This window comes from Moschus berezovskii, chromosome 6 (assembly GCF_049115385.1).
Source record: "Moschus berezovskii isolate FMDL1 chromosome 6, NW_MosBer_1.0, whole genome shotgun sequence".
NCBI lineage: Eukaryota > Metazoa > Chordata > Mammalia > Artiodactyla > Moschidae > Moschus > Moschus berezovskii.
This window is the reverse complement of record NC_142465.1, coordinates 21,810,875-21,837,491: the sequence shown is the minus strand read 5'-3', so window position 1 is coordinate 21,837,491 and position 26,617 is coordinate 21,810,875. Positions and strand designations below refer to the sequence as shown.

General features: G+C 35.3%; 1 protein-coding gene across 5 annotated transcripts in view; it reads left to right on the top strand.

Annotated features, from left to right (window-relative positions):
- Positions 1 to 26,617, top strand: part of CEP290 (centrosomal protein 290) — a 90,202-nt gene that overhangs the window by 14,210 nt on the left and 49,375 nt on the right. For 2 of the 5 annotated variants that reach the window (XM_088836840.1, XM_088836839.1), the window contains 17 exons: positions 129 to 252; positions 5,981 to 6,153; positions 6,866 to 7,028; positions 8,532 to 8,632; positions 8,705 to 8,792; positions 9,873 to 9,985; positions 10,144 to 10,917; positions 11,194 to 11,286; positions 11,569 to 11,653; positions 12,217 to 12,359; positions 14,132 to 14,296; positions 15,045 to 15,194; positions 16,813 to 16,928; positions 18,135 to 18,237; positions 18,331 to 18,561; positions 22,441 to 22,614; positions 25,503 to 25,614. In XM_088836840.1, coding sequence (XP_088692966.1) covers positions 129 to 252; positions 5,981 to 6,153; positions 6,866 to 7,028; positions 8,532 to 8,632; positions 8,705 to 8,792; positions 9,873 to 9,985; positions 10,144 to 10,917; positions 11,194 to 11,286; positions 11,569 to 11,653; positions 12,217 to 12,359; positions 14,132 to 14,296; positions 15,045 to 15,194; positions 16,813 to 16,928; positions 18,135 to 18,237; positions 18,331 to 18,561; positions 22,441 to 22,614; positions 25,503 to 25,614 — 2,908 coding nt within the window. The remainder of the gene's footprint in view (positions 1 to 128; positions 253 to 5,980; positions 6,154 to 6,865; positions 7,029 to 8,531; positions 8,633 to 8,704; positions 8,793 to 9,872; positions 9,986 to 10,143; positions 10,918 to 11,193; positions 11,287 to 11,568; positions 11,654 to 12,216; positions 12,360 to 14,131; positions 14,297 to 15,044; positions 15,195 to 16,812; positions 16,929 to 18,134; positions 18,238 to 18,330; positions 18,562 to 22,440; positions 22,615 to 25,502; positions 25,615 to 26,617) is intronic. The other 3 variants (XM_088836842.1, XM_088836844.1, XM_088836841.1) reach the window with 2 other exon arrangements.

Here is a 26,617-nt window from a genome sequence, read left to right as displayed (position 1 = left end):
CAAAACCGGGTCTCCCACATTGCAGGCGGATTCTTTACCAGCTGAGCCACAGGGGAAGCCCTCTTACTTCTAAATTGTGTATTAACATTCAGAAAGTGAAAATATGTGATATTCAAAATATTTTATAGGGTATACAAGAGCGAGATAGTCAAATTAAAATGCTCACTGAGCAAGTTGAACAATATACAAAAGAAATGGAAAAAAATACGTTTATAATTGAAGATCTGAAAAATGAGCTCCAAAGAAATAAAGGTAATTCAATGTTTTATAAATATGTACTTATTTTCAGTTCAGTTCAGTTCGATACTGTTAAATTCTAAAAATGTTTTATTTTTATTAAAATGGAATTATGTTGTAGCAATAGATATATTGTTGATTTTTCTCTATTTGAATTTTATCATATTTTAAAAAAATTTTACCTGATACTGTTAACTACTTTACATGTGATACTAGTGTTTAAACTTGTAAATGGTGGCAGTATTTTCTGTAGATTTTCTCTGATGAAAATTACATTAACCTCTATTGCCAGATTGGCTGTATAAAAGAAATGAAAAATGGTGATAGTATTTATCCTCCTTTTTGTAATCAACAGAGAATGAAAGAAAATAAACTTTTGATAAGTGTAACATTATTGCAGAGATTTTTCAAAAGTAATTGACTTGTCAACATTTGAATTAATCTTACCCAACTTGATAATGTCATTTTCTCCCTACTCTGGGTCATGCAAGCTTACTTAACTCATCAAATCTTTTGAAAGTAAACCCTTATTTTACATTGATCCTGTATTTCCATAACACTGCATGCTATAGTTATACTAGAGCACATTAATGCAAACAGTTCATAATTCCGTGACATAATAAGTCCATTTATTACGATTGCCAAGATAAAAAAATGACATGGGAAATAATGAGTGAGTCTATGTGTGTGTTTTTGTGTAAGTGAAGTAACAGTGGTGGTGGTGTTGATGAAGGTGTGGTTGTAATTTAGATAGTGAAGCAAAGGAGATATTTAAACAGAGGAGATATTTAAACAGAGACTTAAAGGAACTGAGGGAGGGAGCCATGCATATGTTCCTGAGAAGGGGGTAAATAAGCTCAGGGCACTGAAGCAGGAGTGCGTGGTGCATGTTTGAGGGACAGCAAAGAAGCCATTTTGGCTGGAGTAGAGTGAGCAGGTGGGCAGTCATTGGTATGCAATCAGAGAGGTAAGGCTGTATCATATGGGGCCTTACAGTTCATTGCAAGGACTTTGGCTCTTCTTTTAAGTGAGAATGGATATCAAGGAAAGTTTCTGAAGAAAGGAGTGATGTAGTTTGACTTGGACTTTGTTTGCCATAGACTTGAGGGATGGTAAGGACAGAAGCAGGGAATCCTGCTTACAGTAAATCTATTGTAGCAACCTGGGGAAAGGTGATGGTAGCCAGAAGCATGAAGGTAGCAGTGAAGTTATATGCAGTCAGTTCTGGATATATTTTGAAGGTGATGGAAATGAAATTTGCTGACCGGTAAGAGGTAAGAAAGTTATCAAGGTTTTTGGTCTGAAGGCTGGGAAGGACTGTGGAAAGAGAAGGTTTAGAGATGATCGGATACTTAGTTAAACAAGACTTGTTAAGTGAGAGATGCTTATTAGATATCTGAGTGAAAGTGTTAAGTAGGTGGTGGTGGTGGTGGTGGTTTAGTGGCTAAGTCATGTCTGACTTTAGTGACTCCATGGACTGTTGCCCTCAGTCTCCTCTATCTATTGGATTTCCCAGGCAAGAATACTAGAGTGGGTTGCCATTTCCTCCTCCAGGGGATCTTCCTGACCCCGAGATCAAACCCAGTTCTCCTGCAGGCAGTCTCCTGCATTGCAGGCAGTTTCTTTACTGACTGAGCCACCAGGGAAACCCATTTAGTAGGTACTTGTATATAAAAGTCTCAGGTGCAGGAGGATAGTCTAGGCTAAACATACCAATTTGGGAACTATATGCATAAAAATGGTAGTGGAAGTCATGAAGCTGGCTGAGATGATCAAGGGAGAAGATAGAGAATGTTGGTTAAAAAGAAAAATCTTAAGACCAAGCTCTGGATGCTTCTACCTTAGAGCCTGGGGAGATAAAAAGGAACTACCAAGGAGACTGAAAAGGAAAGACCAGGGAGATGGGAGGAAAACCAAAAGTGTAAGGAGCCCCGAAACTCACATGAGGAATGTCGTTAAGGAAGAGCATAAGCAGCTGTGTTCAGTGCTGTGTTCATTGCTGCTGATAAGAGGAGCACTGAAAATTAACCACTGGATTTATCAGTGGTTGTTTTTAGTTCAAGAGAAAATACAGAGATGAAATAGGGCAAACACAAAGACTTGAAGGCTGTTTCTGCAAAGGAAAAGAGAGAAATAGAGTGGTATCTTGGGGGAAGAAGGGTAAAAAGTGTTTTTTCAATGGATGAAATAATCATGTGTCTACATTAATAGGGAAGATCCATTAAAGAAGAAGCAATTTATGAATTGATGAAGCAGGGGAATGAGAGAAGGACTTCTGGACTAATAGCCTTGAGGAGGCAATGGAATGGGATCTAGTATTCACTGGAGTAGCAGGCTTAGGAGCACAGAGAGTTACCCATAGTAGCAGGAAGAAAGCTAGAGTGTATACATGGAGTTGAATGTGGTTGGGTAGATGTCCTGACAGTAAAAACCTCTAGGGTATTACCTTCATTTGCCTCATGTAAAATAGAACTTTACCCTCACATCCAGTCCCAAACAGCAAGATAGAGCAAGAGGAGGCAAGAAGCAAAGAGCATGTACTGAAGGATGCTGCTGCTGCTGCTAAGTCGTGTCAGTCTTGTCCGACTCTGTGCTACCCCATAGACAGCAGCCCAATAGGCTCCTCTGTCCCCGGGATTCTCCAGGCAAGAATACTGGAGTGGGTTGCCGTTTCCTTCTCCAGTGCATGAAAGTGAAGTGAAAGAGAAGTCACTCAGTTGTGTGTGACTCTTAGCGACCCCATGGACTGTAGCCTACCAGGCTCCTCCGCCTATGGGATTCTCCAGGCAAGAGTACTGAAGGACAGTCAGTAATTTACTGCGAAGGGTCATGCAGCAGAAGTCCTTACAGACTGCACGGAGATCAAGCCAGTTAGTCCTAAAGGAAATCAACCCTGAATATTCATTGAAAGGACTGATGGCTGAAGCTGAAGCTCCGGTATTTTGGTCACCTGATGCTAAGAGCCACGTCACTGGGAAAGACTTTGATGCTGGGAAAGATTGAAGGCAAAAGGAGAAAGGGGTGGCAGAGGATGAGATGATTAGATAGCATCAGCAACTCAGTGGACATGAATTTGAGCAAACTCCGAGAGGTAGTAAAGGACAGAGGAGCCTGGCGTGCTGCAGTCCACGGGGTCGCAAAGAGTCAGACACTACTTAGCAGCTGAACAACAATGCAGAAGAAAGGGAGAGAAGATTTTGGGCACAGCAGCCTCTTTTACATTCTCCAAAGAGCAGGGCTCACTTCTTACAAACACGTGTGATCTCCCACACTAGTCCAGTGCCTTATATAAGTATAAACCGTATAATTCAGTAGATGTTTACTATGATAAGAGTGATTATTGGCAGTAAATTTTAAAATGATGGGAATGCTTATTTTGGTCTTAGCAACAGTTTGGAAAGATGTACAAGTAGGAATTTTTAGCAACTAGTTTCAGTTAAGTTTAACTGCAAGTGATAGGAAAAAAAAAATCAAATGTGACAGTGGTTTCAACAGGATGGAAATGCACTTTTCCATAATATAATCAAAGTTGAGGCAACTTGTATAGGGTTGGTGTGCTAGTTGTACAAATACCAGATACCAGGTCCCTACTGTCTTGTTGCTCTGCCTATCTCAACATGTGGTTTCCATCTAATGTTATAAGAAGACTGTTTGAGTCTGGCTGGAGCCCTAATGTACATATTCCAGCTGGCAGGCAGAAGGAAGGAGAAAAGAAAGTTTCACTCCTCTCCTTTAAAAAACATTTCCTGAAAATGTGCACATGGTCTTTCTGTTTATATCCATTAGTCACATGCCAGCCTTGGCTACTGAAATATAAGTAGAAGTTTAGTCTTTATTTGAAGTGGCCGTGTGTCCAACTAAAAGACCATAGTTCTATTTAGTGGACACAATGGGCCACAATGATCATTCCTTGTAAAGCAGTGCTTTCCAGTCTTTTATAATCCATACCATTTCAGCTAAGAAGATTTTCTTAGAATCCTTTTTAGTTTTGTTAATAAAGCTGAATTCAGTTCAGTTCAGTTACTCAGTCATGTCCGACTCTTTGTGAACCCGTGAACCACAGGATGCCACGCTGCTCCCGTCCATCACCGACTCCCGGAGTCGACCCAAACACATGTCCATTGAGTCGGTGATGCCATCCAACCATCTCATCCTGTCATCCCCTTCTCCTCCTGCCCTCAATCTTTCCCAGCATCAGGGTCTTTTTCAATGAGTCAGCTCTTCGCATCAGGTGGCCAAAGTATTGGAGTTTCAAAACCTTCAGCATCAGTCCTAGCAATGAACACCCAGGACTGATCTCCGTTAGGATGGACTGGTTGGATCTCCTTGCAGTCCAAGGGATTCTCAAGAGTCTTCTCCAATACCACAGTTCAAAAGCATCAATTCTTCAGCGATCAGCTTTCTTCACAGTCCAACTCTGACATCCATACATGACCACGGGAAAAACCATAGCCTTGACTAGACGGACCTTTGTTGGCAAAGTAATGTCTCTGCTTTTTAATATGCTGTCTAGGTTGCTCATGACTTTCCTTCCAAGGAGTAAGCGTCTTTTAATTTGATGGCTGCAGTCAGCATCTGCAGTGATTTTGGAGCCCCAAAAAATAAAGTCTGACACTGTTTCCACTGTTTCCCCATCTATTTCCCATGAAGTGATGGGACCAGATGCCATGATCTTTGTTTTCAGAATGTTGAGTTATAAGCCAACTTTTTCATTCTCCTCTTTCACTTTCATCAAGAGACTCTTTAGTTCTTCACTTTCTGCCATAAGGGTGGTGTCATCTACATATCTGAGGTTATTGATATTTCTCCCGGCAATCTTGATTCCAGCTTGTGCTTCCTCCAGCCCAGCGTTTCTCATGATGTACTCTGCATATAAGTTAAATAAGCAGGGTGACAATATACAGCCAACCAGTCTATTCTAAAGGAGATCAATCCCGGGTGTTCATTGGGAGGACTGGTGCTAAAGCTGAAACTCCAATACTTTGACCACCTCATGCGACAAGTTGACTCACTGGAAAAGACTCTGATGCTGGGAGGGATTGGGGGCAGGAGGAGACAGGGACGACAGAGAATGAGATGGCTGGATGGCATCACTGACTCGATGGACATGAGTTTGAGTGAACTCCGTGAGTTGGTGATGGACAGGGAGGCCTGGCGTGCTGTGATTCATGAGGTCGCAAAGAGTCGGACACGACTGAGCGACTGAACTGAACTGAACTGAATATACAGCCTTGAAGTACTCCTTTTCCTATTTGGAGCCAGTCTGTTGTTCCATGTCCAGTTCTAACTATTGCTTCTTGACCTGCATATAGGTTTCTCAAGAGGCATGTCAGGTGGTCTGGTATTCCCATCTCTTTCAGAATTTTCCACAGTTTATTGTGATCCACACAGTCAAAGGCTTTGGCATAGTCAATAAAGCAGAAATAGATGGTTTTCTGGAACTCTCTTGCTTTTTCCATGATCCATCGGTTGTTGGCAATTTGATCTCTGGTTCCTCTGCCTTTTCTAAAACCAGCTTGAACATGGAAGTTCACGGTTCACGTATTGCTGAAGCCTGGCTTGGAGAATTTTAAGCATTACTTTAGTAGCATGTGAGATGAGTGCAAATGTGCAGTAGTTTGAGTTATTTTATAAATATAAATTTATAATATTAAATGGTCTTTTTTAAATGACATACCACTCTTCCTCCTTCCCATATTAGAATCACTTCAGTTCATTGATGATTTTAATTTTTACCCTGTAGGAGCTTCAACACTTTCGCAGCGGACTCATTATATGAAAATTCAGTCCAAGGTTCAAATTTTAGAAGAGAGAACTAAAGAGGCTGAGAGAACAGCTGAACTGGCTGAGGCTGATGCTAGGGAGAAGGATAAAGAACTGGTTGAGACTTTGAAGCGATTAAAAGATTATGAATCCGTATGTATTTTTATCTTGTCAATCACCGAGCCACTTCAAGTTAGACTGTTCTATGCCATTTACTGTGTGCATTTAATAACATTCCAGACGTATCTCATGATAAAGGTTATCTTAACTGACTTACACTGAAGTGTTCAAACTTCTGTGTAGCATTAACTTTTTGGCAGGAAAATTGTTTTCAAACCATTTGGCTAAAGGCTTTTGCCCGTATAATCAGCTTTGCTGAGGCAGCAGGATTCGATTCTTTGTAATCTATGCCATTGTACCACCATGTGACACCACTGATTGTGTATAAGTTGTAACAGGGGCAGGTTTGCTATCTACTGTGCCAACACAGCTTTACTTTGTACTTTTTATATTTTTCAATCTGGTTACTGCTATATCACACAACTGATAACCTATTTATTCTAATGGTATTGCTGATTCTCCCTTACTGTTATTTTTCCATATGTTGTTAAATGTTTTTTATATGTAATATTCTGAGTTGCTTTGCTATTAGGATGCTGTACTGGGAAATGTCAATTGTTCCGTTTCCTGTTATTATTACTAGTGGATTTGTTTTTTGAAAGTACCATAAAAAAACACAGTTTAAAGATGTAAATCTTAGTTATATGTGCACTTCCCCTTGACTTAATAAGAAAACAAATTTATGAACTTGAGAATTTATTCAAATAAACAATGTTATATTTAAATCACATTGGGTATTTTTCAGGGAGTTTATGGTTTAGAAGATGCTGTTTTTGAAATAAAAAATTGTAAAAACCAAATTAAAATAAGAGATCGAGAGATTGAAGTATTGACAAAGGAAATCAATAAGCTTGAATTGAAGATCAATGATTTTCTTGATGAAAATGAGGCACTTAGAGAGCGCATGGGTAAGTCATCTTTTAAGATGTGGAGATTGCTTAACCCTATTGTCAAGTCCTTTTTTTGTTGTTTATTTTTATTTTTAATAATTGAATACCCTTTTTTTCCAAATAATTCCTCCTATAAAAATATTTAAAATTAGTAAAACTGGAACTGTTCCAATTGAAGTGGGATTATGGATTTGATGGAATTGGGATGATAGTTGGCCAGATCTGGATCATTGCTATATTCAGTCCAATATCTCCTCAATAATAATTGTTTGTTTAAAAAATGAAAGTCTACTAACTTAATACCATATATTAAAAGTTGCCTTCATTTTCAACAAAAGTAATTTGTTAGTTTGCAAAATGCTATAACTTCAGATGAGTGTTGGGAACATTTAGAAATACTGTTTAATCCTTTTAAAGACTTTATTTGATAAATACTTGAATTTTATAGTTTAGATTAAGTTTTACTCAGGTTGAAGGTTACTACTGATTATAAGAAGTAGTTAGTAAATAGAGCTTGAAAATTTGTATATTGATAACAGTAAATAGTTCACTAGTGAATAGTTCACTAGTTTGAATGTTATGACAGTCCAGTGTAAATTGCTACTTGAAAATGAAAATAAAGTTGTAAATAATGATTTAATTATATTGGGTAGATACCAGTTAATGCTCTTCTAGGGTTAAAGTGATCACCTATAAAAACTATTCTCCAAAGGAAAAATGAAAGTAAATATTTTATACATACTATTTATTTGTAAACGTTTGTAACTAGGACCCAGAGTCATGCCAGGACCTCAAGTTAGAGTTAGTCTAATCAATTTGACCTGTCAGATTATGACCAACTTCAATCTGGATGTTCGTAAAGATGACTGAACTATCTAGATGGTAGTCACAAACATCAGATTTTCTGTATTTCAAAGGCCCCAAATCTTGCTTCATAATTATTGAGACAATCTTGATATCTGGTTTTCAGAGCATGGTGGCGTCTTAGTAATGGGAAATAGGAAAGAGGCACACTGAGAACGTCAGTCTAGTCATGATCTAGTCATGATAATATAATTGATACTGATATTAATAATGACTACTCTGTGCTAAACACAGCTATAAATTATTTGGGTTAATTTTATTATACCCCTGACAATAAGCCAAAAAGAAATACATATATAAATACATACATACAATATTATCCCTACAACTAGTTAATTAAAAGTGGGAATTGAATCCAACTGTTTTATTCCAAAGCTTCTGTTCTTAATACATTATAGTACCGCTATGATAGTCCAACATGAAGAAGACAGATCATAGTATGTTTTTGTCAGGATTTCCATTAAAAATTGTGATAAAATTTTAGCTTATACAGTTCAAATACCTGAAGAATTCTTGCACAAAAAGTACCCTGTTCTTCAGTGATGCTGGCTAAATAGATGATAACCAATTGCTTGATGATAACCAGTTGTTATATGAAGTTTTTTATAGCTCATTTGAATATTAATAAGGTTTTAATCATATTTCTTTTTATTTTAGGCCTTGAACCAACGACAATGATTGATTTAACTGAATTTAGAAATAGCAAAAGTTTAAAACAGCAGCAATACAGAGCTGAAAACCAGATTCTTTTGAAAGAGGCAAGTGCAGTAGTCAACTGGTTATTTTCCTGGTTGAAGCAAAGAGAAATACTAATGGTTTATACCTTGTAGATTGAAAGTCTAGAGGAAGAACGACTTGATTTGAAGAAAAAAATTCGTCAAATGGCTCAAGAAAAAGGAAAAAGAACTGTCGCTTCAGGTATACTCTGTTACTCCAAACCTTTAAAGAATCATTGGAAAATGAATTGTGTGGATTTAGAATTTTCTGTAAGTTTGAAATATTGCTATATTCCTATGGTTTTGCTACAAGTTTAATAAATTAAAATAATGGCCTGATGAGAGTGTATGAGTGTCATTGAGTTCAGTCCTAAATCTGAAACAGTTAAAAAGAATAATAAGATAAGTGAACAAAAAACAAACTTCAGAATCATGGAGTTTAGAAAACTTTATAGTATAATCTTACTAATTTCTAGTCAATCACAATATGTTGTGATTAGTAATGATAAAACTTAGTAATTCGTTAATATATATTATGTTAATATTTTCTCTTTCCTTAAAAGCTGTGCACTGGAAGCTTTCTTTGTACATTATTCTTTGCTAAGTGAAAGTAATGTTTTTTGAATAAAAATTAACATCTTTTTTGTTTTGATTTACCTTACATGATATAAAGAGAACAGTTGGATTAGTTCTTTAATAGCTGTTTCTTTTTTGTAAGAAGACCATAGAGACAGAATTTTTTTTCTAACTTGGCCCAAGCTCACAAGTATCTCTGAATAATATATATATATGTTTTTTTACCATTATGCTCTCTATAGTACATCAAAAATTTCTCAAAGGGCAAAACTTTATTAATAAACAATTTAGTAATCATTTATGTTTCTTTATGTGTATATCTTTTAACTATTTTAGCACTTATTAATATGTGAAAAAGAATGATAGAGAAGATAGAATTTGTATTGTTTCTCATTAATATCTTATTTGGCCTAAATCAGGCAGTTGTAGAGGAAGCTACATGTGGATCAAGGATTTTGGAAATAATTATTTTACCTTTTGTTTGAGTTAAAACTTGATTTAGTTTTTAAGAATTAAAGTATTAGGGGCTTACCAGTGGTTAAGAGTCCATGCTTCCACTGCACGCGGTGCAGGTTTGATCCCTGGTCTGGAAACTTTAAGATCCCACGTACTGTGAGGCATAGCCAAAAAAAAAAAGCATTAAAATATTGGAATAATAAAAGAGTTATTTTTATGTTTCTCATTTGTTAATTCTTTTTATTTGTAGGATTAATTGCTGAGGACCTGAACCTAACTGAACACTTTTGTCAAGAGAATAGAATGGGAGAAAGAAAATCTGATTTAATGAGCCTCAAAAATACGAGTGAAGAACAGTCAAAGGTAAATAATAAAGTATTACTATTGTGGAGAGAATGAGTATTATTATCAGGCTTTCATTTCTTCCCCTATTATCTCATTTTGGACATTGCTTCTTTTTTATACTTGTTAAAAAGTCTCAGATCCCAAGATTAATGAAACGTTGTTTACTCTGAATACAGATTAGGAGTTCAGATAAAGTAGAGCTGCCACATAGGAGATCATCATTCAGTATTCCACAGTCATATCAGAATGAGCCGGAGGAGAATATGACCATGGGATCGTTATCGAGAATGTTATCTGAAATTCACCAGAGTGTAGAAAGTGAAGTGAATCCTTTCGTCTCTTTAACTACACATTCTTCATCTGTACAAGCGAAAGATAATATTTCACCTCCAGAAACTATTACAATAAGGGAGATTTTTAAAGCACCCTGTCTACAATCTTTAAGAAATCTAGAATCATTAATCAATACTTTTAGTAGAGAGAGTCATGAAGAAATAAACGAATATTTATGTTCTCTTTCTGATGAGTCTTTGAAGAAAGTGACAAGAAGCAGTCAGGCACTTGAAAAGACTAATTTCACACAAAACAGTGATTCATCTTTACAAGCCTTATCAACAGCTTCAGATTTAATGCAGAAGTTATCACTTAGGCAAAAATCAGCAATATTTTGTCAACAAATTCACGATAATAGAGCTGGCATCGATAAATCACAAGTAGCAACATCAGAATATGAACAGGTTCATACCCCAATCAACTTTGCTGATACCAATTTGAAAGAAGATACAGGAAAAAGTGAAGTACCCTTACAAACAGAGATCTGGAAAGGTAAACTTGAAGTTAATGTTCCGGACCCTGTGCCAGTTACTGCACAATCAAAATTACCTCAGATAGATCCACTTGAAAATCTTATAGAACAGCTACGGACAGAACTAGTATTTCTTAGATCTCAGGTGAGCTATCCTCCAAATAACATTCCTAGGATTTTTAAAAATTCATTTTTTAAAAAATTTTTATTTAATAAATGGTACAAAGCACAATGCCCAAAACATTAACAGTTAAAACATTTTTATGACTTTCTAACAAAATTATATAAGTAGCAATTGTAATAATTTTTCCGTTTGCACATTAACACTAATTTATAGACGTTCTGTCTTTTAAAAATCTAAAAATGCAGTACATTTGAGATGAGCTCATTAACTTGCTTAATTTATTACATGTTTCTTTAGAATGAAGTCATAGCACAGGATTTATTGATCAAAGAAGCACAGAATAGAAATGCAGAAATAGAGCTTGAACGTCATAGAAGCCAGGCACAACAGGTAGTGTAAAGGCAGATCATTAAAAGAGATGATTGTGGTGCTAAAGACAAAAACCTTCATTATCTGTTTGCGTTTACCATGGTGTTGCAGGGAGGGAGAAGGTGGATGGGGTGATCATAACCTGTTTCACTTTTTAAATTTTATTATTTTTTATGACTGCTGCTATGTTTTCTGTAGTTTGTTTTAGATATTTTAAACTTCAGTTGATCAAACTTTTCTTCAAACTTGAAAACTATAAACTACTGTAATATTAAAAGACAATTTTCTCTTTGTTTTGTTTAGAAAGAATTTCTTTCAAGAGAACTAATTGAAAAGGAAAGAGATTTAGAAAGAAGTAGAACAGTAATAGCGAAATTTCAAAATAAATGTAAGTTACTGTTATCTCTTATTTTTCTTTACTGACTTAACCTGTACTGAAAATTATGGGTCTGAAAGGACTTTAATACATTCTGTTCTCTAGTCTGTTTTAGCCTTAAACTGTGTCTATAATGTATCAATGTCAATCTCTCATTTATTTGGTTTGCCTTGCTATATTTCTTTTTCAGATAATGTTATTAATATGAATTTATTATAATGATAGATGAGTCTATTTTTTCTCTTTTGTCCTCTAATGAAAGTGAAGTTAGATAATAGGTGTAAAAGTTTTAAAGTGAAAACAAAGTATGGTTATGATTTATTTCTTTCAGCCATGAGCTATATATATATATGTGTATTATTTAAATAGGTGTCCAGTTTTATTTAACTATTTACACATTGGATTTATGCTTGAATTTTTTTGCACATTTATTTGTATTCACATTTTGTAGATGGGTTATTTTTGCTGTATGTGAAATACTTGTCATCTCTATAGCATAGCATAATTATAAATTTATACCTAGTGTAAACTATAAATTGTAAATCTCATTCATTCAATAAATATGTCATTTTTAGTAAAAGAATTAGCTGAAGAAAATAAGCAACTTGAAGAAGGTATGAAAGAAATATTGCAAGCTCTTAAGGAAATGCAGAAAGAGCCTGATGTTAAAGGGGGGGAAACATCTCTAATTATTCCCAGTCTTGAGAGACTAGTTAATGTAAGTTATTTTTATATTAATAGTTTTATTTTGTTGTTTCATCACTTTAAAAATGTTGTCCCACTCTCATTGGTCTCCACAGCTTCTCATGAAACATTATTGTCATTTGAGTCATTCCACCATACGAAATGTATAGTTCTCAGACTACTTCAAAACTTTCTCTTTTTATTTTGTTTTCACCAATGTGACTGTAATGTGCCAAAGGGTGTGTGTGTGTGTGTGTGTGTGCGCGCGCGTGTGCCTTGTTTGGGGTTTCCTGAGCTTGTTCACTTACGTTACTCACCACAATTGAGAAATTTTCTGTCATTAATTTCTTCACTTATTTTTTTCTGCCCCATTGTCTCTAGGACTCCAATGATACATGTTAGACTTTTTGACATTGTCCCACAAGTCCCTGAGGCTCTGTCCATTTTTTTCCCTAATATTTTATCTTTTTTTCTCCGAGTTGCATAATTGCTATTGATTTGTCTTCAAGTTCACCGATACTTTCTTCTGTCATCTCCACTTTTTGTTTTAAGGGTCATGCTGAGACAGAGGCAGCAAGATGAGTAAAATCATATGTAGTCTCATCAAGAGTGTGATCTGGGATTTAACTCAAGGCAGTAGATTTCCAAGAGTAAGCCTTTAGCCTAAGGAGATCAGAACAGGCCACATGAAGTAATAATTTATACTAATTCAAAAGGGACAGCAGGAAGAAATAGGCAGAAGGAGGTACTCTGACAGATGACAAAGTAGTCTAGTTAGTTGTCTTGTTGATAAATAGCATCATGTTGTCTATAAGGCCTTTTGGAAAATGAGATTGAATTAGACGGTGAATAGGGACCCTGAAAAATATCGTATAGCAATAGAAAGTGAACTTAAGTGCATAACAGGTATCTGATCTAAAGTGCTATTCTGATGATCTCTTAGAGGAGGTACTGTTATGTCATTGGATGAGGCATATCAATCAGAAAAAAACAAAACTAACAATCCAGAAGAGAAGCAGATGAAGTCTATGGAAGCAGTGGTATTAGGAAAGTCAGAGGCTGTCAATTAAAATAGAAAAAGTTAGAATTTTACTGGGCTGCTAATTTTGTCATTATTTGGTCACTAAATAGAGTTCTCCTTGTAGAATAGAGTTTGATCTGAGACATAGTATTAGAAGTGGGTTGGTAACTTCAGTATTTGACATATATTTTTTTTTAATCCAGAACTCTTGAATAAGACTTTTATCATACTTTGCTTTTGTTATCTTGTATGCTTCAATTGTATGGAAAGGAAGCAGTGAAAATTTTATCTAATTGAATGTAGTAGCTATTTCATTCCATTGCTTATGTTTTACTTTAAGATGCTTCATGGTTTCAAAGTATTTACGTATAAATTATCTCATTTTGACTGTATAAAAGCTTTGTGAAGCAGACAGAGCTAACATTATTTCCCCTTCTTTAGAGATAAAGAAGATAAGATTTCAGGAATTTTAAGTCACTTGTCCATCTAACAAGAGATTGGTTTATATTTGAACCCTAGTCATCTTGTTCCTGTTTAGTTGTTTTTCTGGTCTATCAGTCTACTTGGGTTAGCTCAATATTAGTTAATTGTTAGAATGAGGTGATCAGTATGCTTGGTAATACTGATGTAGGTTAACTGGTATTTTATAAATTTGTAAGAGATAGAGTTGGTGTACATTATTATACATGGGAGTAGTATAATGCTTTAATGTGTTATTTAAACATAGATTATTATACTGTGATTTTAGTGTTTTTCTTTACATTTCTTCAATATAAATATATTAGGCTATAGAATCAAAGAATGCAGAAGGAATATTTGATGCCAATCTGCATTTAAAAGCCCAAGTTGATCAACTTACTGGAAGGAATGAAGAATTAAGACAGGAACTCAGAGAATCTCGGAAAGAGGCTATAAATTATTCTCAGCAGTTGACAAAAGCTCATTTAAAGGTGAGGATTTTTTAAAAATAAAAGAAAATGCTAAGTTTATGAACAAAGGTGTAATGTGAAACATTTCTTTTTTTTTAATGACTATTTTATGAGAAAATTCTCCTTGAATTAATTCTTTCCATAGTAGAAAAGCTTCTGTTTGTATTTTAAAAATATAATTAGTGGAAAATGAGTACCTTATAATGTAAAAATGTTTGTGTGTTAGTTGCTGTCATGTCTGACTCTTTGCGACCCCATGGACTGTAGCCTGCCAGGCTCCTCTGTCCATGGGATTTTCCAGGCAAGAACACTGGAATGGGTTTCCATTTCCTTCTCCAGGGGATCTTCCCTGACCCAGGGATCAAACCCTAGTCTCCTGCATTGCAGGCAGATTCTTTACTGTTTGAGCCACTAGGGAAATAGAAAAGGATACAGAGATTTTAAATGTATTCTTAGGCATCTCTAAGCAGAAATTACATATAATTTAATTAATACCAGGCAGAGCATTCATTTATCTACTTGTTAAAATTACTGTTTAGGAAATCTAAGTTGCTGCTGCTGCTGCTGCTAAGTCACTTCAGTCATGTCCGACTCTGTGTGACCCCATAGACGGCAGCCCACCAGGCTCACCCGTCCCTGGGATCCTCCAGGCAAGAACACTGGAGTGGGTTGCCATTTCCTTCTCCAATAGGAAATCTAAGTTACTGCTTTTTAATTTTTCTTTTTGTGTAAGAGATGAGATTCTCATTTCTGAATTGTTTGTTTCCAGATAGATCATCTAGAAAAAGAAACCAGTCTTTTACGACAAACAGAAGGATCAAATGTTGTGTTTAAAGGAATAGACTTACCTGATGGGATAGCACCATCTAGTGCCAATATTATTAATTCTCAGAATGAATATTTAATACATATCTTACAGGTACTGAAAACTTTATATGTGAATAGCAAAATAACAATCATCAGCTGTTTCTTTGAGTTCTTAGACTGTTAACAGTGAGATGACTGGATTTTGATGTTTTAGATGGAATGTTATGAATAAAAGCAGTTTGTTCTATTCATCTGAATGAAAAGCAGGCATGCCATTTATATGAAATATATGATTGACAGATAGAATAACATGCAGCTACTATAAGGTAGTAGTGTATAAGTAAGGTGAGCTCTTTTATCTATTGCTGGTTGGAAAAGCAATTCAAATGAATAAAGTCTGACACAGCTTTTTGTGTAATGATTAGAATTGTTCCTCTTTTGTGTGTTAACGACAGGAAAAACTTTTAAGAAAAACTGTCTTAAAATTGTCTTTTCTTTCTTTCTTCCCTTTGCCCTGTAAGGTGTTAGTTAATCCATTAGCAAATGAGACAGGATACTGCTTGCCCTGTATTCGTCTGTCAGCTTTGCTCTCTATGTTATAGTCATCATGAATGGCCTAATGAGAGTTGCTTTTCATTTTTTCATTTGAAGTTTGTGTGAATATCCATAAAATCACTTACTTTGCAAATATAATTACAAAAATGTGTTCAGAATCAATGAAAATAAGTTTTTGATTGTAAGCACTGCTGTTTCCCTTTCCTAAGTAATTCACTTGTGAATATACCTCAGTTATGCTTATCAAATGCTTGTATTTGTAAATTACATTACTTAATCCTTTAGTATTAGAATTGAACTGTTTATTGGATCATTACTTTATAATTCATGTTGTATCATTATTATTAAATTTCTGATTTTAACACTCTTCCTGAATTTATTCTTCTTTACTTCAGGAACACTGTCAGTAAGCAGTGACAGTATAGCCTTGTCATGTTACTTGTGATGATTCATTATTTTTTCATCTTTATGTAAAAACACACACAAAAAAAAACCACACAGAAAGCGTTGTGGTAGAGTAGCAAACACTGATTAAAAATCCGAAAACCTGTTCAAAGTGGCAAAACAATACTTGAACTCCCAACCCTAAGGCAGCATAGAGTGCTGGAAATAGCAAAGTCTTTAGAGTCAGCGAGACCTGACTGCAGGTGTTAGATCTGCAAATATGTAAGGCACCTGGCACCAAGCTTGGCATACGTCTGTCTCAGAAAATGGTTACCAAGCCTAGTACTAATGAGTTTTTTTAATGTTAAATAAGTTACTTGATCTTTCTGAGTCTCAAGTTTCTTCATCTTCAAAATTAAATAATTGGAGAGGACAATTTGAGTGAAGGTATGAATGCATATGTTCACTAAAGGGTATGTGGGGCTGAGTGGCTAGAGGCAAGTGTGTAACCACTGCATCTGATCATTTGTATGGTTACTGTAACTATTATAAATATATGATGAGAATAATCTTATCTGTTTCATAGCACTTCTCTTTTGCACATATTATCTCATTCCTTATGCCATAAGATGTTTAAAATAGTCATAGAAATGATCTGGGCTGCTTATGGATTTGTTGTCTATTATCTTTTATATATTTTTCTATAATCTTGTCAGAATATGAGTTAATACTTTCATATTTAAAATATATCCTGATGCTTTTTTCATTCTCATTTCTAAACCAATTTTTAGGAACTAGAATATAAAGAAAATAAGTTAAAGAATTTAGAAGATTCTCTTGAAGACTATAACAGAAAATTTGCAGTAATTCGTCATCAACAAAGCTTATTATATAAAGAATACCTAAGGTATAGGTGTTAGCAAAACTTTATAAATATAAATGTAGCGTATTCTTATTAAAGTTAACTAACAAAAAATATTTAGATATTTTCTTTTCCTTTTTCCTCTTGCCTCTTCACCTCTGCTTTGTGTTTTAGTTCCTTGTCCATAAAATTCTGTGATAGTAATACTTTTTAATAGAGTTATTATTAACTTAATAACTTAATTATGTGAAAATGCCCGAATCTGAGTATTTTGTGAATATTATGGCACATAGGAACAGTTCGTGTCAGCAGTTAGTAGTTCTTTTTCATCACCATCATCATTATTCATGTGTTTTCACAGAGAACTAGCCTGATTCTTCTTATCTCTGCCATCACATCTGTACTAATGGACTAATATCTTTAGTAATAATTAGAATATCTGATCAAGGGTTGTTTAAACACTAAGAGTGATTATCATTTAATCCAACAAGAAAGCCAAAGCTAATTATAGGGTAGGTCATGTTTGGGAATCTTCTAGTGTATGTCATATTATCTCCTATGATGGTGCAGGAGTTAGTAGTTCAAGGAAGATGGAACCATGTCCATTGAAGAAGAGGGATGTTTTCTTTTCACATAATTCTTCGTTTTTATTTATAAAATCTTTTCTGGAGGCCTCCAGCAGAGTTAGATCTCATTAGCCAGAATAGTAAATGAGCTGTCCAAGTCAGATGTCCATTGTTTTAGCCATTCAGTGCTGACAGCATAAGTGGTTTATGCCAACCAGATAGGAGGTCTGGGTAGGCAACAATATCTTATACACTTTCTTTAAGTCTAATGATGTCTCACTTTGTATGGATTCTAAATATTTCATGATTATTTAACACTCAAATTTAAGAATAGGGTCAGAATACCAAGACTTGATATCCAGACTAAGTTTGGAATATTGATTATTTTCTTAATTATCTTCTGCTTTTAATAAGACGTTTACAAGATCCATTATCATTATATTGTAATAGTTATAGAGTAGTAATTTGTAGTTTAAATAATTTGATAAAATAATTCCTTTACCTTCAATTTATTAAACAATAATAATAACTTCCAGGATTAACCCTTCCAAATGGGATTTTAACTTATGTTATCATATGTTGATTAGTTATAACTTCTCTTGTTTTATGGTAACTAAATTTCCATTATCTAAAGTTACCTCTTCCTATAGATTTACTATATTGCTTTTTTTAAAATTCTTTTTAGTGAAAAGGAGAACTGGAAAACAGAATCTGAAACAATGAAAGAGGAGAAGACAAGACTTGAGGATCGCATCCAACAAGATGCTATAAAAGTAAAAGAATATAACGTAAGTAAAGCACTTTTAAATCAATATGCATTATTTTTCACACTAAGATAGTGTGAATAATACAACCAGTAATGTAAATGTGACTTTGTGCAGAATTTGCTCAGTGCTCTTCAGATGGATTCAGATGAAATGAAAAAAACACTTGCAGAAAATAGTAGAAAGATCACAGTCTTACAGGTGAATGAAAAGTCACTCATCAGGCAATATACTACTTTGGTAGAAATGGAGAGACAGCTTAGAAAAGAAAATGGGAAACAGAAGAACGAATTGATGTCAATGGAGGCTGAAGTTGGTGAAAAAATTGGACGTTTGCAACGTTTTAAGGTATGTCTGATTTTTTTCAACTCTGAAAGTTTTCAGACAAGAAGGATAGTATGATGAATAACTATCACCTGGATTAATAGTCAATAGTTATTAACATTTGACCATAATGGCTCCATCTGTTTTTTGTAAGAGTATTTTAATTGTAGACATTTTTCCCGTTAGTATTTTAGTACGCATCTCTAAAAAAAAAAGTCTTTTTCTGTTTACATAACCACAGTAACTTTATCATACTTAACAAAATTGACAACAGTACTTTATATATTGTCAAATGTGCAGACCACATCCACATTTCCTTAGTTGTCCCTGGATCCAGTCAAGGACTCCGCATTGTCCTTGGATGTTTCATATCCTAAATCTTTTTATTATAGAATCTCTCCCTTTTCTTCTCCCCCTCTGAAAACTATTGAATATTTAATTATATTCTGTCATAATTTTATTTGTTCCTCTAACAAATTGGATTGGGATTGGGGGGCAGGAGGAGCAGGGGACGACAGAGAATGAGATGGCTAGATGGCATCACCGACCCTGGACATGAGTTTGAGTGAACTCCAGGAGTTGGTGATGGACAGGGAGGCCTGGCGTGCTGTGATTCATGGGGTTGCAAATAGTCGGACACAACTGAGCGACTGAACTGAACTGAACCATTATATTTACTAGAAGTTAACTTTGAAGCTGTGGCTATATTCAGGGAAACATTTTTGACAAGAATACTTTTACTTTATAAGTAATAGTTTATAACGTATCATTCAAGAGATGGAATGTCTGGTAGTCCCATGTTTCATGATTGATAACTGTGTTAAGGGGGAGACAGCCATATATCTCTATTTTTAAGTGATTTAGTTAATTAACTCTTTGGTAATGTTTTGATACCATGCAAATAATCAGTTCTTTATCAGTTCTCTAATGGTTTTAACATCCATTGGTAATTGTTGCCTGGCCCAGTTATTTCATCAGGAGTTGCAAAATTCATGATTTTTTTTTTACTTTATTATGTACTTTTCATTTATTAGCAGATATTCTTTTATAAAATACACAGCTTTTCCTCATAAGCCGAAGCTCTTTGGTTATCTTGAAGTTTGGTTCCTGCTGTCAGATGTAGTTTAAAGTTTCTTTACAGTTCTTATTGTCTTTATAATATCTCTCACTAAGGATGTGTCTTCAAAATAACATATTCTATAGTGATGTGAAGTAATTCACCTTTGTGTGGTTATGATATATATTTGCTGTGGTTAGGCTCATTTATTTTACATTTGTTTTCAATTCAGGGATAACTTTGAATACATAAAATCTTTACACAAAAGAAGTCATCAGAGGAATCTTACTTCTGTCCTTGTACTTTTTGCTTCCATTATATTCCTCCCGTTGGCCTCTGTTGTTGTTGTTGTTGTTGTTTAGTGGCTAAGTTGTCTCCAACTCTTGTGACCCCATGGACTGTAGCCTGCCAGGCTCCTCTGAAATCTTGCGTGGGATTTCCCAGGCAAGAATATTGGAATGAGTTACCATTTTCTGCTCCAGGGAAATCTTCCCAACCCAGGGATTGAACCTGCGTTTCCTGCATTGGCAGGTGGGTTCTTTACCACTGAGCCACCTGGGAAGCCCTTTATCCCGTGTAGGTAACTGAAAATCCCTCTGTTTCCTTTGCAAGTGTTAGCAAAGACACAAAAAATTGCATGCCATATGTATCATTCTACATCTTGCTTTACATCTGATCTTATAGCTTATTTAAGTATGCATATATTCATTTGACGTGTCTGAATTTATATGCTGCTGCTAAGTCACTTCAGTCGTGTCCGACTCTGTGTGACCCCATAGACGGAAGCCCACCAGGCTCCCCCTTCCCTGGGATTCTCTAGGCAAGAACACTGGAGTGGGTTGCTATTTCCTTCTCCAGTGTGTGAAAGTGAAAGTGAAGTCGCCCAGTCGTGTCCGACCCTTAGCGACCCCATGGACTGCAGCCTACCAGGCTCCTCCATCCATGGGATTTTCTAGACAAGAGTACTGGAGTGGCTTGCCATTGCCTTCTCCGTCTGAATTTATATAGGAGCATGTAAATCTTCCCTGGTGACTCAGTGGTAAAGAATCCACCTGAAGTGCAAGAAACGTGGGTTCAATCCCTGGGTCGGGAAGAGCCCCTGGAGAAAGAAATGGCATCCCAACCCAGTATTCTTGTGCAAAATCTCATGGACAGAGGAGCCTGGTGGGCTCCAGTCCGTGGAGTAGCAAAAGCCTTGGACACGACTTAGTGACTAAACAACAACAATGTAAACCAAAGAATTCAAAGTAAAATTAAAATGTTACTTGAGTTCCTTGCCATCTCCTTTTAAACGTAATAATGAGTGAGATTGTCATGCTATTAAACCTGTCTACAATATAAAATGTTCTTATTTTTGTGTTATATTTTGTAGAATGTTTTTCTTGGAGTATTACAAATATGGCTAGTATTTGAGATAGAAGGAAGAAAGAAATGGAATTTTCTTCCTCTTCAGCCTAAATTTTTGTTTGTTTTTGCAATGCTTTGAAAGCTGAAAAGAAAGAGGGGAGGTTATTTTTAAAGATGGGAAACATGGTCTTCCTCACCACATAGCAAAAGTGAAACTGAATCCCAAGGGTAAGGTAGAATAGGGGATACTTATTTATATAGAGAAGTTTTCAAAATGAGATCTGAAGTACTATTACAAATATTTCCCCCTCATTATTCTATTTCAGAATGAATTATAACCATAAATAATTTTTTGGGTTTTTTTACTTTTTTTCTTTTTAATTTTTGGCTCTGCCACTTGACTTGCTGGATCTTAGTTTCCTGACCAGGGATTTAACTCAGGCCACCACAGTGAAAGTGCTAAGTCCTAACACTGGACCACCAGGGAACTCATGAATTCTTTATCTTTTCTCATGTCATAAATTTAGTTTTCTCTTCAGACATTTCTTTTTGGTGTTAATACGATGTCTTTAAATAGTGACTTTTATAGCTCTGTAGCTAAAGAGTTGAAGATGAACCAAGTAAATTAGACTTTGATATTATTTATTATAGATAGCTATGATTCAAAGAAGTTTTTTCTCCCTATATAATGTTTCTTTTCTGTGAACAAAAGATTTTCTTTTAATTTTATAGTGAGTTTGTTTAATTATAAATAGTCAGAAATAGGGACTTCCCTGGTCGCTCAGTGGTAAAGAGTCTGCCTGCCAGTGCAGGAGACATGTTTTGATCCCTGATCTGGGAAGATCCCGCTTACTGTGGAGCAGCTGAGCCTGTGTGCCACAGCTGTTGAGCCTGTGATCTGGAGCCTGGGAACCACGATATCTGAAACCCACACGTCTTGGTGCCCGTGATCTGCAACGAGAGAAGCTGCCGTAGTGAGAAGCCTACACACCACAAATAGAGAGCAGCGCCTGCTTGATACAACTAGAGAAAAGCCCTGCGCAGCAACAGAGACCCAGCACAGCCAAAAATTAAAAAAGCAGAAATAGCTAAACTGTAAACGTTACCTTCAGGGATGCAAGTTTTGCCTTTCAGTTTTCAAAAGACAAGATTTTTTTATCTTATAAAATTTTAAAAAGCCATCCAAAGATATATTCTAAGTGATATGCTTTCTTGCTGCTGTATATACAGTTTTCTCAAATTAACTGAATTTCATTTAAATATAACAGGAGTTATAAAAGAATTCATTTTATTTTTGTTAAAATTTTCAATGTCCAAATATCATTTCTTAATATGAAAGTAATTAATAATTATTGCAATATGTTTTCATACAGGATACATCTAATTTTTTTAATGATTCTGAAATCTGTTTTGCTTTAAGCTGTATTATCTCAAAAGTTGCTAGTGCTTTACCAGAAAAAAATACAACACTTCAATTCAGTGTATCTCTGTTTACATAGGAAATGGCCGTTTTCAAGATTGCTGCACTGCAAAAAGTTGTAGATAATAGTGTCTCTCTGTCGGAACTAGAATTGGCCAATAGACAATACAATGAACTGACTGCTAAGTACAGAGATATCTTGCAAAAAGATAATATGCTTGTTCAAAGAACAAATAACTTGGAACACCTAGAGGTAAGTTGATGTGATCCTTAAACCTTGTGATATTAGCCTTTTTGTGTGTGTGTGGAGGGTGATATCTGTAGGTACAGAGTAATTTCTGGACAGCTTCTTCCAGGTCATCTTCTGTAGCCCATTTGCATAATTTAGCTGAATCAGACCTCTTAAGCCAGGCACTTAGAAAAAAGAACATGAAACATATAGGATGATGTAATCAAAAGAGAAAGCGTTACTAAGCATCCACCACTTTCTCTTACCCTGATCTCTGATTCCCTCATGGCCCATAGTTTTTGGGGATGGATGTAGCAGACAATAGAAAAGCATAAATCGCTCCTCCTGGACCATGGGTGACCTCTGCAAATCCGTAGCCTTTCTTACTGTCCAAAGAAAGAAGAGTGACATGGAGTATCTTGGTTTAATTCACGGAGTCTATGAAATAATCCTGGTGACTCAGATGGTAAAGAATCTGCCTGCATTGCAAGAGATCTGGGTTTGATCCCTGGGTTGAGAAGATCTCAAAAAGGGAATGGCTACCCACTCCCAGGATTCTTGGAGAATTCCCTGGATAGAGGAGCCTGGTGGGCTACAGTCCATGGGGTTGCATAGAGTTGGACAGGACTGAGCGACTAACACTTTCACTTTCATGAATAGGACCCAAGACCCTTTATAATTCTCTTCTAGCCACTTGATCTTCATATGTTTTACATTAAGCTCCTGTTTTTGTTTCTCTTCTTCATCAAAAGTAAGAAACTGTCTTTTGGTTCATTTTCTTTTATGATACTCTCATTGAAGTAGAATGAGATCTAAGTCTTTTGGTTGGAAAGTTCTAACTTGCTTAGGGGGACATATTCAAGAAAATTTTCTGAATACCTTTCAGTGGCTCCTACACAATTTGTTTTTGTTGTTCAGTTGTTCAGTCATGTCTAACTCTTTGTGACCCCATGGACTGCAGCATGCCAGGCTTTCCTGCCCTTCACCATCTCCTGGAGCTTGCTCAAACTCATGTCCATTGGGTCAGTGATGCCACCCAACCATCTTGACCTCTGTTGTCCTCTTCTCCTCCTGCCTTCAATCTTTTATTTTTTCTCCTGCTTTCAGTCTTTTATAATGACTCAATTATCTGAGTCATTATTTATCAGTATTAACTAGAAATAATCATGATCAGTTTACTTATTATTTGTGTTGAAGAGAGATGATTATATTAATTTTGTAAAAAGTTCTACATATTTAGGTGTGATAATAATCTCAGTTTTCCTTTTATGTCTGTTGTCTTCTCTAACATTAAAAAATTATAGATATGAAATCTCCTGCAGATAACATGTCAAATGAGTAATTTTTAACTTTTAAAATTTATTTTCTCAGATAACATTTTTCATTTCTACTCAAACCTTAAAATTTTTTCTATTTGTAGTATATCCCTTTCTCTTCTTTACTTCCTGTATTTCAGTTATAATTCTGAACATATGTCCCTCTCTACTGGGCATGTCTTAGTTTTATTCTCTACTCTTGTTATTGTGGTAACAATTCAGTTCAGTTCAGTCACGCAGTCATGTCCAACTCTTTCCAACCACATGGACTGCAGCATGCCAGGCTACCCTGTATCACGAACTCCCGGAGCTTACTCAGATTCATGTCCATCAAGTCAGTGTTGCCATCCAACCATCTCATCCTCTGTCATCCCCTTCTCCTCCCACCTTCAATCATTCCTAGCATCAAGGTCTTTTCCAGTGAGTCAGTTCTTCGCATCAGGTGGCCAAAGTATTGGAGTTTCAGCTTCAGCATCAGTCCTTCCAATGAATATTCAGGACCGATTTCCTTTAGGATGAACTGGTTGGATCTCCTTGCAGTCCAAGGGACTCTCAAAAGTCTGCTCCAACACCACAGTTCAAAAGCATCAATTCTTTAGTGCTCAGCTTTCTGTATAGTCCAACTCTTACATCCATACATGACCACTGAAAAAACCAAAGCTTTGACTAGACAAACTTTTGTTGGCAAAGTAATGTCTCTGCTTTTTAATAGGCTGTCTAGGTTGGTCATGACTTTTCTTCCAAGGAGCAAGTGTCTTTTAATTTCATGGCTGCAGTCACCATCTGCAGTGATTTTGGAGCCCAAGAAAATAAAGTCTCTCACAGTTTCCATTGTTTTCCCATCTATTTGCCATGAAGTGATGGGACCAGATGCCACGATCTTAGTTTTCTGAATGTTGAGTTTTCAGCCAACTTTTTCACTCTCCTCTTTCACTTTCATCAAGAGGCTTTTTAGTTCCTCTTCACTTTCTACCATAAGTGTGGATCTGCATATCTGAGGTTATTGATATTTCTCCCAGCAGTCTTGATTCCAGCTTGTGCTTCATCCAGTCCAGCATTTCTCATGATGTACTCTGCATATAAGCAGGGTGACAACATACAGGCTTGACGTACTCCTTTCCCGATTTGGAACCTGTCTGTTGTTCCATGTCCATACCCTTATCTCAATGTTACATCCTAATTGTTGCCACCGGAATGGTCATTCTGAACAGGAATCTGACGATGCCCTTCCCTTCCTTAAGGGAAGATTGTGAAACTATTGAGTATCCCTGTTGGCCAGAAGTGAACATGACAACATGGCATAAGCTAGTACTCAGAAGGTTAGGATATACAGGATATACAAGTATACAGTTTTATATACTGGATATATAAGACTTTGATGATTATTTTAAAATAATATTTTATATGTGTGTTTATACAACATACATACATGTGTATGTCTATATTTGTATTACATATAGGGAAACTTCTACTTTTGTTAAAAAAAAAAAAGATGGTGAGCTTTAGGAGATTATTATGTAGTTAAGACAATGTCAATTCTGTGGTATTAGTCTGAATTACAGGGTATTTTCTCAGTGATGTTGCTATTTTATTTAGTGTGAAAATGTATCCCTAAAAGAACAAATGGAGTCTATCAGTAAAGAACTGGAGATTACTAAAGAAAAGCTTCACACTATTGAACAAGCCTGGGAACAAGAAACTAAATTAGGTAAGTATTATGACTCTGATAATATAAAATAATTAAGATCTAATAGTGAATATTTTTTTTCATTTAAAGTTCTCTTTCTATACCAGATAGATAAAAAGGAAGTTGTTTGATAAAAAATGAAGTTTCTGCCTAACTGTTTAATTTAGCAGGCAGTTGATGAATACTGTGTTGTACTAATCTCTACCAAGATTTGGTTTTTAGTTATTGGATTTATTTCTAATCATATGTGCTAAAATTTATGAGTTAACATTAGGTATATTGAACCATTTAAGAATTAATGCAGATGATAATTTTGAAATATCTGTATTTTAATGATAGTGTAATGAGCTCTTTCACTGTGTGTAGTTATATTAGCAATATATCATTTGATATTTTTAAATTAAAAGATGACCTTGAACATGTTGCTCATAGTTTCACTACTATATCAATTTTGTATTACCTAATACATGTTTATATATTTTATATACTTAAAATTATAATAAACATTGTATGCTATATTTATTTAGTGATATAAAATATTTCATTTTTTATTCATTATGCTTATAAATATTCATGCCATAAATTACTGTGTTTGAGGGTTAAATCACCCACTTGTAAGTTTTGTTATTGCTTATTTATTGCTGCAGTCGATATTTTCATGTGTATCTAACAGAGATATTATTGTCTCAAAGGGTATTAAATTCTGTGTGGCTTCTGCTAAGATTTTCCGTATTCGTTTTTCAAATGGTTTTCTTAGTTCATGAGATTTAAGTTATATTTTCTTACTAGCATTATGCTTTATGCTTTCCAGATAGATTTGCTCCTTTGTGTAAGGTGTTTCTTTTAATTTGTTTGTTTTCTATACCTTGGAGCTCTAATGTTTTTCAAGGTTTGTGTTACTGTTAAATTGTTAACTGAGACGTAGTTTAGAGAGGCTTGACATTAGGAAGTCTAAGATAAGCTACTTTTAGAAATGTGATTTTAATTCATTAAGACAGTAAAAGTGAATTGACTTTCATCTTAC